Raw genomic sequence first — 17,622 nt, forward strand, 5'->3', positions numbered from 1 at the left:
TACTAAATTTTATTGTTTAAAAGGCAACTTAAAACTTTTCTTTTTAAACTTGTTTTTTCTAAGTGTGTAAGTCTTTTTCCTATTATTTCTAGGATATTTATAGGCTGTTCATGTTATTTAATAGTAGGTAATATTTGAGATGTTGTTTTATGCTTTGCAATGCAGCCCCAACTGTTTTAAAAGGCACAAATAAATAAAATGTATAAAATAATACTATTTCATTACCCACACATTGTTTATCATAAGCCATGCATTACCTTTCAGCAGACAGTTAAGTCCAGTTCATATGTTGGCAGGAAAACTAAACAGATTCATTGCAGTGCTTGGTGCGTCAGGGATAAACTAGGATTCTCATGAAGCAAGTTCTTTCATAATGTCACATACTTTGTTATTTATGACTGTACACTGCCCTGAAAAATGCCATGCATAGAAGGTTTCTTAAATTTTTTGTTCCTCAGCTGGATACCTCCCACTTTGTGCACACTTCCTAGTTCAGGTTATCTGGTTCCCAAACACGAGTTACTTATGCTGATTTTGCTGGCTATAGGTAACTGGTAATAGCAGCACTATATTTAATTCTTGGAAAGTGTAATTCTGAACACTTGTTCTGACGATTAAAAGCTTTTGATGATCATAAACAAAAATCTATGGTAACTGGCTGCTCAAAAAAAATAAGACGTCTGCTAGACGCCACGTCGCAACTCTTGAGTACTATGGCAAGCAATCTAATAAACTATCTAACTAAGAAATTAGTTGAAAACAAAAGACTACAGCCATGGTGACCCTTCAGAACCAGGACTGTCAGCCACTTCTTTAAACATTGTTGATTCTGCAACAAAATTATATTGAAAAGGGACAGTAAACTCTAGTGGCGAACCAACATGATCCCATTTATTGCCATCGGATTGTGAATGCACATTTAGCAGGAGCTGCAGTGATGAAGGCCACCCACCTTACTTCGGTTTCAAAAGAACAGTGACAAAAGTGACAGTGGCAAGGAAGAACTCAGAAAGAGAGGAAAACCTCAAGCCAAGTCAAATCAAGCTTAAGTGGAATTTCCATGTACTGCTCAGATATACAAGGAAAAACAGACAAGCAACTCTTGATAATTTGTCTTAAAGCATTATTCTGAGGCAAAAGGAAGAAGTCATATCATGAAAGATTCATCTAGAAATTCATAGAATGATACTGTGAAACACAAGCAGTGGTTTACTAAGTACATCTGAACACTTCTGTGAAACAAACTGAAAATGAGAATCAAAGAAAAAAAAATAAATTTGTGCACATCAATCTAAAAAGACGCACATTAATGTAAATCTTGGGTAAGTCACACAGTATTGGCAGACAGTGTTCCAAGCATATAGCGGACATACAGTACAATGATTTTGTTTGTACAATGAACTAATTAAGTCAAAATACTTTAACAAAAGTTATTAAAATACTATAATGAGAAAAAACAAATCTATCAAAGCAAAGTTTATCTTAGGAAAACTTAAATGAAAGATGGGAAAAAATATAAAACAAATGATTACTCACCAAAGTTTGTTGTAGGCATCCAGGCACTCTGGCTTTACATTGTGAACTGGAAAAAGAACAGCAGACAACAAATTTAAAAAACTAAATTGAATTTAAAATTCACATTAAATCACAAACATTAATTAAATCACTCCTTTACTTATTTACTTTTCTTAATCCGTATTTCTGATTACCACTGCAGTAGCAACATACCTCAAATAGAAATGGTGAGATTAATGGACAAGTTAACAATATACTGTCAACTTATTTAAATATTCATCTGCAAACATCTCTAATGCATTTATACACCTAAATTTCACTGTATGTTACTTGAACCTAAAAATATACACAAGCATAATTACAGGTACCATACAAAATAAAACTAATGGAATTTTTAGGGCAATACTGCCATGCTCCAAGTGTGTTTTGATAATGTATTTAGAAATTTCTAATCAACTTTTTGTAAGCCAAGCTCTGGCCATATGATAAATATATTTTTCAAACTTTTTTGATAGGAGCATAATTTGGATAAAGAAAGAGGACAAATCTAAAACACATGCACTTCTCAGAAGAAACCAAAACTTACACTGAAGCTTGTACAGGTTACTTATTTCCTTCTTAGCCAACAGGTTAGAATGGGCATCCTTTCTTGGATCTACCTTTCTGACAAACAAGGATTTAAACCAGCTCTCCTCTCCACCTCTGTTAGATGATGCAGATAATCCTCTAGCAAGCCTGAAAAATGAATAACACTTTGTTGGAGTTTACAGAGAGAGAGAGAGAGAGAGAGATTGGAAAAATCAAATAGCCCACCACTGCCAAACTACCAGTTTTGACCATGCATCACACAATACAGCAAACTAGTTTTATATACACTGTAAACAGGATCAGAAAATATATACTAGTAAATTCAAGACAAAAATCAAATTCAAGATATTAAAATGAATTTAAAAAGTAATGATTCAGTGGACTATAGTTTTGCATCAGCAGATTATTGAGCTACAATTAGTATTTTCTTGTAAAAAGCTGAAAGTAGAAAGACATGTTGTCATCCATCTAACAATTCCTTTGACTGACTGCTCACAGAAATGACAGGTCCTGTCAGCAAACATTTCCCTGTGACAAGCTTCAAGTCACTCACAAATGATTTTAAGCAAGATGATTTGTGATTATAAATTAGTGTCTTGGATGATATGAACGTGCTTCTTGGTTTTTGCTTTATACTTTGATAACATACTCAGAACAACTTAAAAACAAATCAAAACCACCATTTGCTAACAGAAGAGTGGTGCAACTGGTTGGAAGCCATTGAGAGACCATGAACTCTGCACACTGAGCTGTATTACAGAGTGGCAGTACAAATATCATTATGACCCATTTGCAGTTTACCATATTTCATAAGAGAGAACCAGCTATATTTCAGAAAAGGGTATTATGGTCAGAGGATAGCATTGAGCCTTTATTGTTAAACTTGAAAACCTTGTGTGATGCAAACCTACCACTGTACAAAGTAACACTACCTTAGGGCCCATTCACTCCTAAGTGTTTTTCTAGCATTTTAGCGCTAGAGCAGAACGCTCCTAAAACCTCTTATAAAGTTATCTATTATTTTTCTTAATGACACAATTTAAACCTAACCATTATAGCAACAAGCAGTTTATAAAAAAAATCCTGCATACAGCAGTTTTTGAGTGTATTCAGCCAAACGCTTGTTCCACTGAAGTCAATGATAATGCCCATAAAAGCTGGTAGAAGAAAGCAGTGTTTTGGAAGCATTTTTACAGAAGACAATGCCTGTTTCTTTGAAACTAGAAAAAAATAAAAAATAAATACAAATGTTAGTGTCGCCATGTGTGTGGGTGCTTCATTCATCTAATGACAGATATTGAGGGAGAAGTCAAGTGTATATGCATGCCTTCCAATCAAGTGACAAGAATTCAACAAAAATTACAGTATATGTATACATTTAGTTTTAATCAGATTAAAGCTTACAATTTATGTTTTAACATATAGGCAGAGCGGTTGTGTACAGCTGCCATTACTTCTTTACAACACTAACTGTATAGGGTTTGCATGTGCTCGGATTCAGGAGGAACAGTGTGGTTTTCGTCCTGGTCGCGGAACATTGGACCAGCTCTACACCCTTAGCAGGGTCCTGGAGGGTGCATGGGAGTTTGCCCAACCAGTCTACATGTGTTTTGTGGACTTGGAAAAGGCATTTGACCGTGTCCCTCGGGGAATCCTGTGGGGGGTGCTCCGGGAGTATGGGGTACCGGAACCCCTGATAAGGGTTGTTCGGTCCCTGTACAACCGGTGTCAGAGTTTGGTCCGCATTGCCCGTTTCCGGTGAGAGTTGAACTCCGCCAGGGCTGCCCTTTGTCACCGATTCTGTTCATAACTTTTATGGACAGAATTTCTAAGCGCAGCCAGGGTGTTAAGGGGGTCCGGTTTGGTGGACTCAGGATTGGTCACTGCTTTTTGCAGATGATGTTGTCCTGTTTGCTTCATCAGGCGTGATCTTCAGCTCTCTCTGAATCGGATCGCAGCTGAGCGTGAAGCAGCTGGGATGGGAATCAGCACCTCCAAATCTGAGACCATGGTCCTCAGCCGGAAAAGGGTGGAGTGCCCTCTCAGGGTTGGGACCGAGATCCTGCCCCAAGAGAAGGAGTTCAAGTATCTGGGGGTCTTTTTCACGAGTGAGGGAACAGTGAAGCATGAGATTGACAGGCGGATCGGTGCGGCATCCGCAGTGATGCGGGCTCTGCATCGGTCTGTCGTGCTGGAAAAGGAGCTGAGCCGTAAGGCAAAGCTCTCAATTTACCAGTCGATCTACGTTCCTACCCTCACCTGTGTCATGAGCTATGGGTAGTGACGGAAAGAACAAGATCGCAAATACAAGCGGCTGAAATGAGTTTTCTCCACAGGGTGTCTGGGCTTTCCCTTAAAGATAGGGTGAGAAGCTCAGTCATCCGGAAGGGGCTCAGAGTAGAGCCACTGCTCCTCCGTATCGAGAGGAGTCAAATGAGGTGGCTCGGGCATCTGATCAGGATGCCTCCTGGAAGCCTCCCTGGCGAGGTGTTCCGAGCACATCCAACCGGGAGGAGGCCCAGAGGAAGACCCAGGACACGCTGGAGGGACTATGTCTACCGGCTGGTCTGGGAATGCCTCGGGATTCCCCCGGAAGAGCTAGAAGAAGTGGCCGGGGAGAGGGACTTCTGGGCATCTCTGCTCAAGCTGCTGCCCCCGCGACCCGACCTCGGATAAGCGGAAGAGGATGGATGGATTTCTGGACTGATCAATATTAGTGAATGTGTTTAATGGAATATTATTGCCGGTTTTAACATTGAATACTGCTAATATATCAGCAATACTTTAAATTAAGAAAATAACATTTAGTTCTTCATGAAATAAATAACATCCATCCAGTCCCTGGGGTGAACACTGGCCACTGAGCAACCAGATCACATGGTTTCAAAACATCTTTAGCAATAACTGAATTAAAATTAAACAGATACTTTAATAATAAGGTTTCTGTAACTGAATTGCATGCAGCTCACTCATTTTTGCTTGGCTGTGTGATTATGTCCTATAAAGGATTGGCACATCCACCAGCACATTTGCTTCTTGCCTTACACCGAAATGCTGCTGCGATAATCACTGGCACATGGTCACCCTTAACTGGGCAGATTAAATGTACCCGTTAGTGCATGCAGGATTACACATATGTGAATACAACATATGTGCAATTCTTTTCATTTACTTACTGCTGTGCATGATAACCCCTTTCTCGCCAACTGTCACTAGACAACCAGATCACACGGTTGAATGATGCTGCACCGACAGAAGCGGGCAATTTTTTTACAACATAACTCTAATACCATCCCCCCAGCATATTACTATAGGGTGGTCCAGATCTAATTATGCAATTTGCATTACACTATAACTTAAGTTTATTACATAGAAAATCACCCGAAAAATCCCAGATCATCGAGAAGTGTGCGAACTGACGAGATGAAGAATCGTCTTTGCACCGAACTGGAATCGTCGCATAAATCAAAATCATCCAGATGATCTGCATCTGCATAATTAGATCTGGACCACCCTGTACATATGTGCTTATCAACACCTGTTTTGAAATTTCTATGAAGCAGGCAGCACCCTAAAAGAGTCCAGAATTGTCCTCGCTACTCGTGATGCTGCAGAACAGGGTGAACTCAATATGTGCTCAGCATCACAACACTGATGACACCTGGTCTTCAATACTGTGATCAGCAGGATTACAAGCATTAAAGTCATAAGCCATTCTGGAGACATAACACAATCTCCTCACAGCATATAAAATGGAAATTATGCCAATAACATTTTCCCTGCAGAACACTTTTAAAAAATACTTGAAAAATATCTGAATAGCACCATAAAAACAACCAAAAAAAAAGCCTGAAGAGTACCTGAAAAATGCTTGCAAAAAAACATTAAAAGCTAGAAAAATTCTAAACAAATGCTGGAAATTTACAGTCATCAAGTGTGAAAGACCCCTTACAGTAAAGAATGGCAGCTACAGAGTAATTCTGTGGAGATTTTGTTTTCTTATTAACAGCAGGGACATGGAGACTTGCAAAAGCTAGTCAAAGTTTCAACATCAACCCAATCAAGAACTAGTGACACATTATGTAAATGGCAATCCAAAAGCCCTGACCTAAAAGGACAGGTGTTGGGAAGTCTAAAACCAGTCTTAACCAGTGGGGAAAACCAAAAAACATCTAAAATGACTACTACTCTAATCAAAAGGTGGCTCAACCAAACTTTTTTATGAGGGATTTGAATATGAATATGCACAGCATTAACTTCTCCAAGGAAGTACATACTATAACCTAAATTTCAGTTTTTGTGTTTGATGTGTAAGGTATCAGAAATATCTGAAAAGATTTTCTAAACTCTATGACAAACCACTGTGCATAGTACTTCTCCTTCTGGGGACTTTAAAAAACACTAGTGCACTTATTTGTTGCTAAACTCTATTTCAGATGAACAACACAGCAGCATAGTCACCAAATTGTTCCTTTGCAAGACAAGCACCCTAGGCTTGTCTTCTAATTAATGCCGCTGCTTATCTGGTTTGTATTTTCTCCCTACACGTGTATGTGGCCGTGAAAATTCAATTAAAAAAACACTGGTGTTACATTAACTGGTGATTATGAATTGTCTCACTAAAACTGAACATGTCCTACAATAGACTGCTATATTAACATTTGCTCGTTTCCCTCTTACAGAAAAAACAGGTTTGATTAAACTAGGATGGATATCTAACACTACTGACAATAAGGTGTACAGTTGTGAATTGGGCAAAACACTGCAGAGAAAGACTTTGTATTTGCAGCAGAAGCATATCCCATAACATGCAGTAAATGAAGATGCACTACTCTTTTAAGGTGGTTTGGTGTTTAATGTGCCTGTGAGTTTGGGCGCACAAAACATTTCAGATGTATCACTTCCTAATAATCAGCCAAGTGGACTTCCTTTATGACAAATTTTTTTATCACCTGTGTTTCAGCTCAATTTAACAGTTTTTTTTTGTGAACTGTTTCTTTCCTGTTTTTAATTTCTTGGATACCTGCATCCATCATCTAACCCACATATTCAGGCTAGGAGTCAAAGAGTCTTAAACCTACCCAGGCCACATCAGAGGCAAGGCAGGAATAAACCCTGCAAAACTAGTACATCTTGCAGCCGCACTCAATCACACCAAACCAGCTTGCTTAACATACTTTTTTGGGAGATTGGAGCAAAACTGACACTGAATAACGGTGTCTGGGCATTGATTCAAATCCAGGAGCAGTGAAGCAGTTGTAGTAACCTTGCTCTGCCCTTCCTACTCACAACTGTGTTTCCTTAATGTTTAGCACTTTAAACTTCTAAACCAACGGAGTTTATTCTAGTTTGATTTTTTATCTCACTCCTGTTAATATCATTGCAAAGAATGCTTCCATTTTTCCTCAAATCGTACTTAGTGTTAATCGTATTTACATTCTTTACGAGATTAACTGACACTGTCAATTAAAGTCGTCTCTCAACCCGCAATTGTGATGCATTACGATGCTCACGTCTCCTGACGATGATGTCTTTCACTTGATGAATCGAACTTGTGAGTGCATGGTTACGGATATGTTTGGTCTGTGTTTTCAATAACACAAAACTGCAAGGGCCAACATTCTCGTTAACGTAACAAATCAGCACCCCCACGCGCACGAAATGACCTTGAAGACTCTGCGCACTTCCGTAAAATCACTGCGCGTAGGCCACTGGGAGGGCAGAACAAGACGTTCTACAACCCGGCTGTGTAAGCAGCTCACACAACAGGCATTATTAAGCGCTCATCACTCTGTGCCCACCCTCGATACGAAGCAGCTTTTCGGCTGTTACTAGGGCAAGATATGTGTGACTGAACGTCAGGAGATGCACTCAGGAGTCCATCTGGAAAGGCCCTCGTACGAAAGTTGTCTTGGAGCTCACCTGGCGCTTGCAACCGCTGGCCCACAAACGACAAGGCGGCGTGCAGCCCCTTGATTAAGGACGCTCCCCGCACTCCACAGTACTCGGGTCGCCATCTTGAACCGCTTGGGCAACCCCGCCTGCTAGGAGGTGTTTTGAAAAGGCGGAACATCTCGGTACCTAGGAAGTGCTTTAAGGGGGCGGGGTAGCTCAGCTAGAACTTTAAAGGGGAGGAGGTCAAGCAATTTCTTTTGCCCGGGAAGAGCCAAAGAAAGGAGGAGCGTCGTCTGATGGACGGCGGGTGTTTTTAGTAGGTGGGCGTGTCAGTGACCGTAGGGGCGGGGCGTTCCTCTGACCGGGAGGCGATTTCAAGGTGGTGTAGTAATTTCCTCGGCTTGTTTACGGGATTGTTCGTTTTCAAGATGGTGCCTTATCTCCAGCAGACATGGTTCGTATCTTGGATATGTCATAGTCTGCGTGAGGTATATATGTTTCCCACTTACTCGCGTGGATTTTACTCTCGCATCGCAAATACTTTTAAATTGCTTTCATTTCTGATTTGAAAGTGTCCTGCGATGCAGTTTCCCCCGCAACTCCAAAACAGCATTTAGGAATTTGGACGAATAATCCAGGAAAGCTGGGGAAACTAGACATATACGAGCATATATAATATTAAGATATACAGATATATATATATCTAAAATGAACAATGTTAGAAAGATTTTACATGTATATATTACTGAGGGTGGCTCTGTGTGTAATGTTACCACCAAATGGATCCTGCATTCTCAGTTCAGTTGTCCATGTAGTCTCCAAATGTGTAGCTATCAGGTGCAGAATGAAGTGCAGGAGGAGTCGCTGAATAAATTAGACAGGGGAGAAATTCTGGTCTCAAATTTCACTTATTAAAGCCAAAGTAAGTAGCGACTTTGCAAAAGTCCCCAAAATGCCTTCTAGCCACATTCCCAAATAGTGAATCAGAAAGTGCAACAGATTAGCAAGGAGGAAGGACAGCTATGAAGATGATGAAGAATGGAAAAGCCGCTGGTCCAGATGACATACCTGTGGAAGCATGGAGGTGTTTAGGATAGATGGCAGTGGAGTGTTTAACCAGATTGTTTAAAGGAATCTTGGAAAGTGAGAGGATGTCTGAGGAGTGGAGAAAATGTGTACTGGTGCCGATATTTAAGAATAAGGGAAATGTGCAGGACTGTAGTAACTAAAGGGGGATAAAATTGATGAGCCACAGCATGAAGTTATGGGAAAGAGTTGTGGAAGCTAGGTTAAGAAGTGAGGTAATGATTAGTGAGCAGCAGTATGGTTTCATGCCAAGAAAGAGCACCACAGATGCAGTGTTTGCTCTGAGGATGTTGATGGAGAAATTTAGAGAAGGCCAGAAGGAGTTGCTTTGTGGACCTGGAGAAAGTATATGACAGGGTGCCTCGAGATTAGTTGTGGTATTGTATGAGGAAGTCGGGAGTGGCAGAGAAGTATGTAAGAGTTGTACAGGATTTGTACAAGGGAAGTGTGACTGTGGCGAGGTCTGCGGTAGGAGTGACAGATCCATTCAAGGTGGAGGTGTGATTACATCAGGGATCGGCTCTGAGCCCTTTCTTATTTGCAATGGTCATGGACAGGTTGACAGACAAGATTAGACAGGAGTCCACATGGACTATGATGTTTGCTGATGACATTGTGATCTGTAGCGATAGTAGGGAGCAGGTTGAGGAGACCCTGAAGAGGTGCTCTAGAGAGGAGAGGAATGAAGGTCAGTAGGAACAAGACAAAATACATGTGTGTAAATGAGAGGGAGGTCAGTGGAATGGTGAGGATGCAGGGAGTAGAGTTGGCAAAGGTGGATGAGTTTAAATACTTGGGATCAACAGTATAGAGTAATGGGGATTGTGGAAGAGAGGTCAGAAGTGATTTGTGACAGATGGATATCAGCAAGAGTGAAAGGGAAGGTCTACAGGACGGTACTGAGACCAACTATGTGATATGGGTTGGAGACAGTGACCAGAAAGCAGGAGACAGAGCTGGAGGTAGCTAAGATTTGCATTGGGTGTGACAAGGATGTATGGGATTAGAAATAAGTACATTAGAGGGTCGGCTCAAGTTGGACAGTTGGGAGACAAAGTCAGAGAGGCGAGATTGCGTTGGTTTGGACATGTACAGAGGAGAGATGCTGAGTATATTGGGAGAAGGATGCTAAGGATAGATCTGCCGGGGAAGAAAAAAAGAGGAAGGCCTATAAGAAGATTTATGGATGTGGTGAGAGAGGACATGCAAATGATGGGTGTAACAGAACAAGATGCAGAGGACAGAAAGATGTGGATGAAGATGATCCGCTGTGGCGACCCCTAAGGGGAGCAGCCGAAAAAAGAAGAAGAAGACAGTTGTGATAACTAAATAAAGTTCACCAGGGAGAAAAACTTCAGAACTAAACATAGCTTATGGTCTTCCCACAGGTACAAATGTTTGCAGATCTGTGCAGAATGTGGCGGAGGTGTGTTCAACAGGGTGGGATTTGCATACCTGACAAACACCAAACACACATTCAGCTCTATATATTAGAATAGAATTGTTTAATAATATAGCACCCTTCCTATGCTCAAAGCTCTTTACAGAAATTCAAAATAAACAACAGGGCATATACAAAATTGGATACAAAATAATATCCAGATAAAAAAACAAAATACAGGAAACACAGAGCTCCAAATAAGAGACAATAACCAATAATAAAAATACCAAAGATACAAAATACTACAAGAATTCCCCAAACAAATAACATAATTTGTGATACAAATGCAAGTCACGCATGTCACCCAGAGCACCTGGACAAAGTGAGTAAACTGAAACAAAGATCAGAATGTTAGGGTAAGTTAAATGCATTCCTAAACAAATACGTTTTAAGTTTTGTTTTAAAAGAATGAATTGAGTCAACAGGTCTCATTAATTTAGTGAGGATGTTCCAAAGTCTGGGTGCAATAGAGCTTGAAGGCTTTGTCACCCATAGAGCGCAAAAAAATTACCAGAATCAATGGACTTTAGTGGGCGGATAGAAGCATAGTAATGGAGAGGGTACTGATTTACTGGTTGAAACCCAGTTAAAGCTTTACTTTTTTAATTCTGTTACTGAAAGACACAAGGAGCCAGTGAAGGCAGAGTATGAAGGGTTCTACATGCTCATTGTTGCAGGCCTGTGTAAGGACTTTTGAAGAAGAATTCTGAATAGCCTCAGCTGTGATAATTGATTAGAAAAGACACTTGTCAGTAGGGAGTTACAGTAGTTGATGTGGAATGTAATAATAATTAATGTGGGTAGAATAAGACAGGGAAGAATAAAAAATTAAACTTAAGAATGCTAGCAGAAGAAGAAGGTCTGATGATATCACCAAGAGTGATTTTCTTAAGTTGAGGTTTGGTACCAATTAACATGACTTTATTTTTTTTACAGTTGAACTTTAAAGAGGAATGTTCCATCCAGGTTTTAATTTCACAGAGGCAAACTGTGAGCTGAACATTCACTTTAACCAATGGTATACATCTGAGTATCATTTGCATATAAATGATAACCCTGTCCAAAGCCATAAATAATATGGCCAAGAGGGAAGCATGTCGATACAGAATAATAGATGACCAAGGACAAAGCTTTGAGAAACTTTTTGTGTGATTGGTGTTAAGCTAGACCTGCTATTGACAAATACTTGATCACTAATAAATATAGCATAGTCCCTTTTAAGGTAATTCAGGTCTATGATTTAACCCAGCACAATTCATTCCAACGAAAATGAAAAAAGGATATACAAATAGTGTTCCAGCTGTGTGTACACACACTTAAATCACTATAGTGTATTATTGATGATGAATTATATTTCAGACATGTTATTCTTACTGTATATATCATACCATTTTTAAAGCCTGTTTCATCCTGAGCATGGTCACAGGAAATGGAGCCTATCCCAGGGTGCAAAGGGCACAAGGAAGGAAGGAACAATCTCCAGAACAAGGAGACAGTCCATCGTAGGGTGAGTGCTCACCCACACAAGGACCAATTTAGTGTTGCCAGTTCATATAACTTGCATGCCTCCGGACTGTGAGAGGAAACTAGAACACCAGGAGGAAACACAAGCAGGCATGGGTAGAACATGCAATCTCCATGCAGGGAGGACCTGAGACATGAACCCTGGTCTCCTTACAGAGAGGTGGCAGTGCTATCACTGCTCCACCTGGATAATGTACATTTGTGGCCAAAAGTTTTGAGAATGATACAAGTATTGGTTCTCATAAAGTTTGTTGCTTCAGTGTTTATAGATCTTTTTGTCAGATGTTTCTATGGTATACTGAAGTATAATTACAAGCATTTCATAAGTTTCAATTGACAATTACATAAAGTTTATGCGAAGAGTCAATATTTGCAGTGTTGGCCCTTCTTTTTCAAGACCTCTGCAATTCACCCTGGCATGCAGTCTATCAAATTCTGGGCCAAGTCCTGACTGATGGAAGCCCATTCTTGCATAAGCAATGCTTGGACTTTGTCAGAATTTGTTGGTTTTTGTTTGTCCACCCACCTCTTGAGGATTGACCACAAGTTTTGAATGGAATTAAAGTCTGGGGAGTTCCCTGGCCATGGACCCAAAATTTCGATGTTTTGTTACCTGAGCCACTTGGTTATCACTTTTGCCTTATGGCATGGTGCTCCATCATGCTGGAAAAAGCATTGTTCGTCACCAAACTGTTCTTGGATGGTTGGGAGAAGTTGCTCTTGGAGGATGTTTTGGTACCATTCTTTATTCATGGCTGTGTTCTTAGGTAAAATTGTGAGTAAGCCCTTGGCTGAGAAGCAACCCCATACATGAATGGTCTCAGGATACCTTACTGATAACATAACACAGGACAGATAGTAGCGCTCACCATTTCTTCTCCGGACAATCTTTTTTCCAGATGCCCCAAACAATCGGAAAGGTGATTCATCAGAGAAAATGACTTTACCCCAGTCCTCAGCAGTCCGATCCCTATTCCTTTTGCAGAATATTAGTCTGTCTCTGATGTTTTTCTTGTAGAGAAGTGGCTTCTTTGCTGCCCTTCTTGACACTAGGCCATCATCCAAAAGTATTCGCCTCACTGTGCATGCAGATGCACTCACACCTGCTTGTTGCCATTCCTGAGCAAGCCCGGCACTGGAGGTGCCCCGATCCCACAGCTGAATCAACTTTAGGAGACTCCTGGCACTTGCTGGACTTTCTTGAGCGTCCTGAAACATTCTTCATGACAATTGAACATCTCTATTCTAACTCTGTCAGCATGACAGGGTGATCTCCAGCCTTGTCCTCGTCAACACTCTCACCTGTTTTTTTGGGATTAAGTTAATTTTCATGGCAAAGAGGGACTTTGCAATTAATCTGATCACTCATCACTTTGTCCTGGGTATGACGTTAAACTGCGGTCCTCCAACTTGCAGGGAAATCTTGGAGGTTGGTTGCAGGATTAGCACTCCAGCCACCGTAAAAAAACTTCACAAAGCTCCGAGACTACAGAAAGGACTCCTTTTTGCTCTCCACAGGAGTAGCTCTGCTGCAGCCGCCCATAGGAAGGCTGCTCGCATCATGAAGGGGATGGGGGAAAGCCCTCGGGAGCCCCATCCTAGGAAGAGTCGAAACCATTGGAGAGCCAATGTATTATGGGACTCAGATTATGCCACTCCCTGGGTGCCTTGTCTGTTGTCTCAGTGTATGCTCCGACCGCAGTGAGTGATGTCTCGGCGAGGGAGACATTTTATTCGCAGCTTCGCTCGGTGGTTGATGGGTGCCCACGAGGTGACACTCCTTTGGTCATGGGCAACTTCAGTGCAGCCACTGGCACTGACAGGGCTGGCTATGAGGACTGTCTCGGTCCCCATGGGTCTGGTGACCATGGTGAAAGTGACTCCATGTTCCTTGACTTAGCAAAAGGTCAGGGGCTGCAAATCGCTGGATCCTGGTTCCAGCGCCCTGAACTGCAACGTTGGACTTGGTACTCCAATATTGGTGGTGCGGTGAAGGAGATCGATCACATCCTTGATGAGGGTTCTGTTGGCGTTACCGCTGTTCCCAGAAGGAGGTATTTCATCTCGCAGGGCACCCTAGATATCATCGAGAGGAGTCACAGTGCACGGCTTAATGGCAACTCTGGTCTGTACCAGGAACTTAGAAGGACGGCTGCGAAAGCTCTGAGGGCAGATAAAGAGGTGTTTGTTAGAGGAATCTGTGAGCAAGTGACACACCATCTGTGGTCTAGCGACTCATGTCCTGCTTACAGAGGAATCAAAGCATTACACACATCTGAATCTGTTCCTTGTAGAGTCGTAGTCAGGGCAGCTGATGGAATGGTACTTACGGATGACACTGTAGTTGTGACCCACTGGGCTGGCTACTTTGAGCAGTTGTTCAAAGCTGATCCTCCGGCTAAGACGTTGGATATCTCTGGGTCCAAAGTTCTTGAGGCTGATCCTCCAATTAGCTGTGAACCACCCAATCTCACTGAGATTGCTCAGGTGGTGAACTAGCTTAGGGGGGGAAGGGCTGCAGGGATCTGTGGTATCCAGGGTGAACTTCTCCAGGCTGGTGGTAAGGCTGTCCTCCTGGAATTGCAAGCAATCTTTGCTTCCATTTGGGAGACTGGCATCATCCCAACTGACTGGAAAACGGGACTTGTAGTCCCTATCTGGAAAGGGAAGGGTGATCGCCTGGATTGCAGCAACTACAGGGGGATAACCCTGCTCTCTGTGCCGGGTAAGGTCCTTGCTAGGGTCATCCTCAATAGGATCCATGATCACTTGCTTACCTACCAGCAACCAGAACAGTTTGGTTTTAAGCCTAAGAAGTCTACCATCGACTGCATCCTGGCACTGAGGGTTCTCATGGAGTGCAAACGCGAATATCAGCAGAGTTTCTTTGCAGACTTAGTCAATTTTCGCAAAGCGTTCCACTCAGTTGATCGAGTTGTCCTGTGGGACATCCTGTGGGTTCACGGGATCCCCTCGAGGTTGCTGGATATCATGGCTGGCCTGTACATTGGTACTGTGAGTGCTGTGCAGAGTGGAGGCAGGACCTCTGTGTTTCCTTGGGTACCGTTGGGTTTGACTTTGTGTCCAATGAGCGGTTGCTCATGGAGTCCCGAATGAGGCACATTACCTGCATTGTGAGGGAGCTTCAGTTACGGCACTACGGCCATGTGGCACGTTTCCCTGAGGGTGATCCGGCTCATAAGATCCTCATTGTTGGGGAATGAAGTGGCTGGACCAGGCCAAGGGGTCGCCCACGTAACACCTGGTTATGGCAGATGGTCATTTCCGGAGGGTAGGACTGGACCGCGTGCCTGCCTGGGGGATTGCAAACTGGGATCCTGAGTTGTTTCATCGTGTAGTGGGAGCGGAAACGCACTGTACCAGTGCATGCTCCCCAGCTCGACTTGATTTGACTCATCATAACATTCTGGAGTATATGCAAATTTTCATCATAAAAACTGAGGCAGCAAACTTTGTGAAAATTAATATTTGTGTCATTCGCAAAACTTTTGGCTACAAGTGTATATTAAAAATGTAATATATAGCTTTTGCAATAACATTAGCAAGAAAAACAATATGTATTATTTAATCAGCCAGATCATCACCCATATTCCAAAGTTAACACATTAGGCATCTAAAGTAATTCTAAATTGGCCTGTTGAGGGTGTGTACTAATGGATAGCTTCCTGTCCAGAAATAGTTACTTCCTTATGCCCACGGCTCTGGCTCCTATTGACCCTGTAGTGGGAAAAGCAGTTTAGAAAATGAATTCATAGATTAGTACAAACCGGATTTCAAAAAAGTTGGGACACTAAACAAATTGTGAATAAAAACTGAATGCAATGATGTGGAGATGGCAAATGTCAATATTTTATTTGTAATTGAACGTAGATGACAGATCAAACGTTTAATCCGAGTAAATGTATCATTTTAAACGAAAAATATGTTGATTCAAAATTTCACGGTGTCTACAAATCCCAAAAAAGTTGGGACAAGTAGCAATAAGAGGCTGGAAAAAGTAAATTTGAGCATAACGAAGAGCAGGAAGACCAATAAACACTAATTAGGTCAATTGGCAACATGATTGGGTAAAAAGAGCTTCTCAGAGTGGCAGTGTCTCTCAGAAGCCAAGATGGGTAGAGGATCACCAATTCCCACAATGTTGCGCAGAAAGATAGTGGAGCAATATCAGAAAGGTGTTACCCAGCGAAAAATTGCAAAGACTTTGCATCTATCATCATCAACTGTGCATAACATCATCCGAAGATTCAGAGAATCTGGAACAATCTCTGTGCGTAAGGGTCAAGGCCGTAAAACCATACTGGATGCCCGTGATCTCCAGGCCCTTAAACGACACTGCACCACAAACAGGAATGCTACTGTAAAGGAAATCACAGAATGGGCTCAGGAATACTTCCAGAAACCATTGTCAGTGAACACAATCCACCGTGCCATCCGCCGTTGCCAGCTGAAACTCTACAGTGCAAAGAAGAAGCCATTTCTAAGCAAGATCCACAAGCTCAGGCGTTGTCACTGGGCCAGGGATCATTTAAAATGGAGTGTGGCAAAATGGAAGACTGTTCTGTGGTCAGACGAGTCACGATTCAAAGTTCTTTTGGAAATCTGGGACGCCATGTCATCCGGACCAAAGAGGACAAGGACAACCCAAGTTGTTATCAACGCTCATTTCAGAAGCCTGCATCTCTGATGGTATGGGGTTGCTTGAGTGCGTGTGGCATGGGCAGCTTGCATGTCTGGAAAGGCACCATCAATGCAGAAAAATATATTCAGGTTCTAGAACAACATATGCTCCCATCCAGACGTCATCTCTTTCAGGGAAGACCCTGCATTTTTCAACAAGATAATGCCAGACCACATTCTGCATCAATCACAACATCATGGCTGCGTAGGAGAAGGATCCGGGTACTGAAATGGCCAGTCTGCAGTCCAGATCTTTCACCTATAGAGAACATTTGGCGCATCATAAAGAGGAAGGTGCGACAAAGAAGGCCCAAGACGATTGAACAGTTAGAGGCCTGTATTAGACAAGAATGGGAGAGCATTCCTATTTCTAAACTTGAGAAACTGGTCTCCTCGGTCCCCAGACGTCTGTTGAGTGTTGTAAGAAGAAGGGGAGATGCCACACAGTGGTGAAAATGGCCTTGTCCCAACTTTTTTGGGATTTGTTGACACCATGAAATTCTGAATCAACATATTTTTCCCTTAAAATGATACATTTTCTCAGTTTAAACTTTTGTTCCGTGATTTATGTTCTATTCTGAATAAAATATTAGAAGTTGGCACCTCCACATCATTGCATTCAGTTTTTATTCACGATTTGTATAGTGTCCCAACTTTTTTGGAATCCGGTTTGTACCTTCAGCAGAAAAAAAGCCTATACATTTGATGGTATATTAATTGAGCAAACCTTTATTTTCATAAAATGTCATAATGAGGTAAGATGTATATAATTTCAGTACTGTCCTCCATTTAGCATAATGTACTAAAAGCTGTAAAATTATGTCATCATTTCATAACTGTTTTATGACATTCCCAATAATAATGCTCACTAA

At 41.7% G+C, this 17,622-nt stretch overlaps 1 protein-coding gene across 1 annotated transcript in view; it reads right to left on the reverse strand.

Moving 5' to 3' along the window:
* The window catches only part of nipsnap2 (nipsnap homolog 2), a 28,082-nt gene extending 19,921 nt beyond the window's left edge, over positions 1–8,161 (reverse strand). The window contains exons 1-3 of the mRNA XM_039756984.1: positions 8,026–8,161; positions 2,102–2,250; positions 1,537–1,582 (exon numbers count right to left, since the gene is read on the reverse strand). Coding sequence (XP_039612918.1) covers positions 1,537–1,582; positions 2,102–2,250; positions 8,026–8,120 — 290 coding nt within the window. The 5' untranslated portion in view covers positions 8,121–8,161. The remainder of the gene's footprint in view (positions 1–1,536; positions 1,583–2,101; positions 2,251–8,025) is intronic.
* Between the last annotated feature and the right edge of the window lie 9,461 nt (positions 8,162–17,622).

The sequence above is a fragment of the Polypterus senegalus genome, chromosome 6 (assembly GCF_016835505.1).
Source record: "Polypterus senegalus isolate Bchr_013 chromosome 6, ASM1683550v1, whole genome shotgun sequence".
Taxonomy (NCBI): Eukaryota; Metazoa; Chordata; class Cladistia; order Polypteriformes; family Polypteridae; genus Polypterus; species Polypterus senegalus.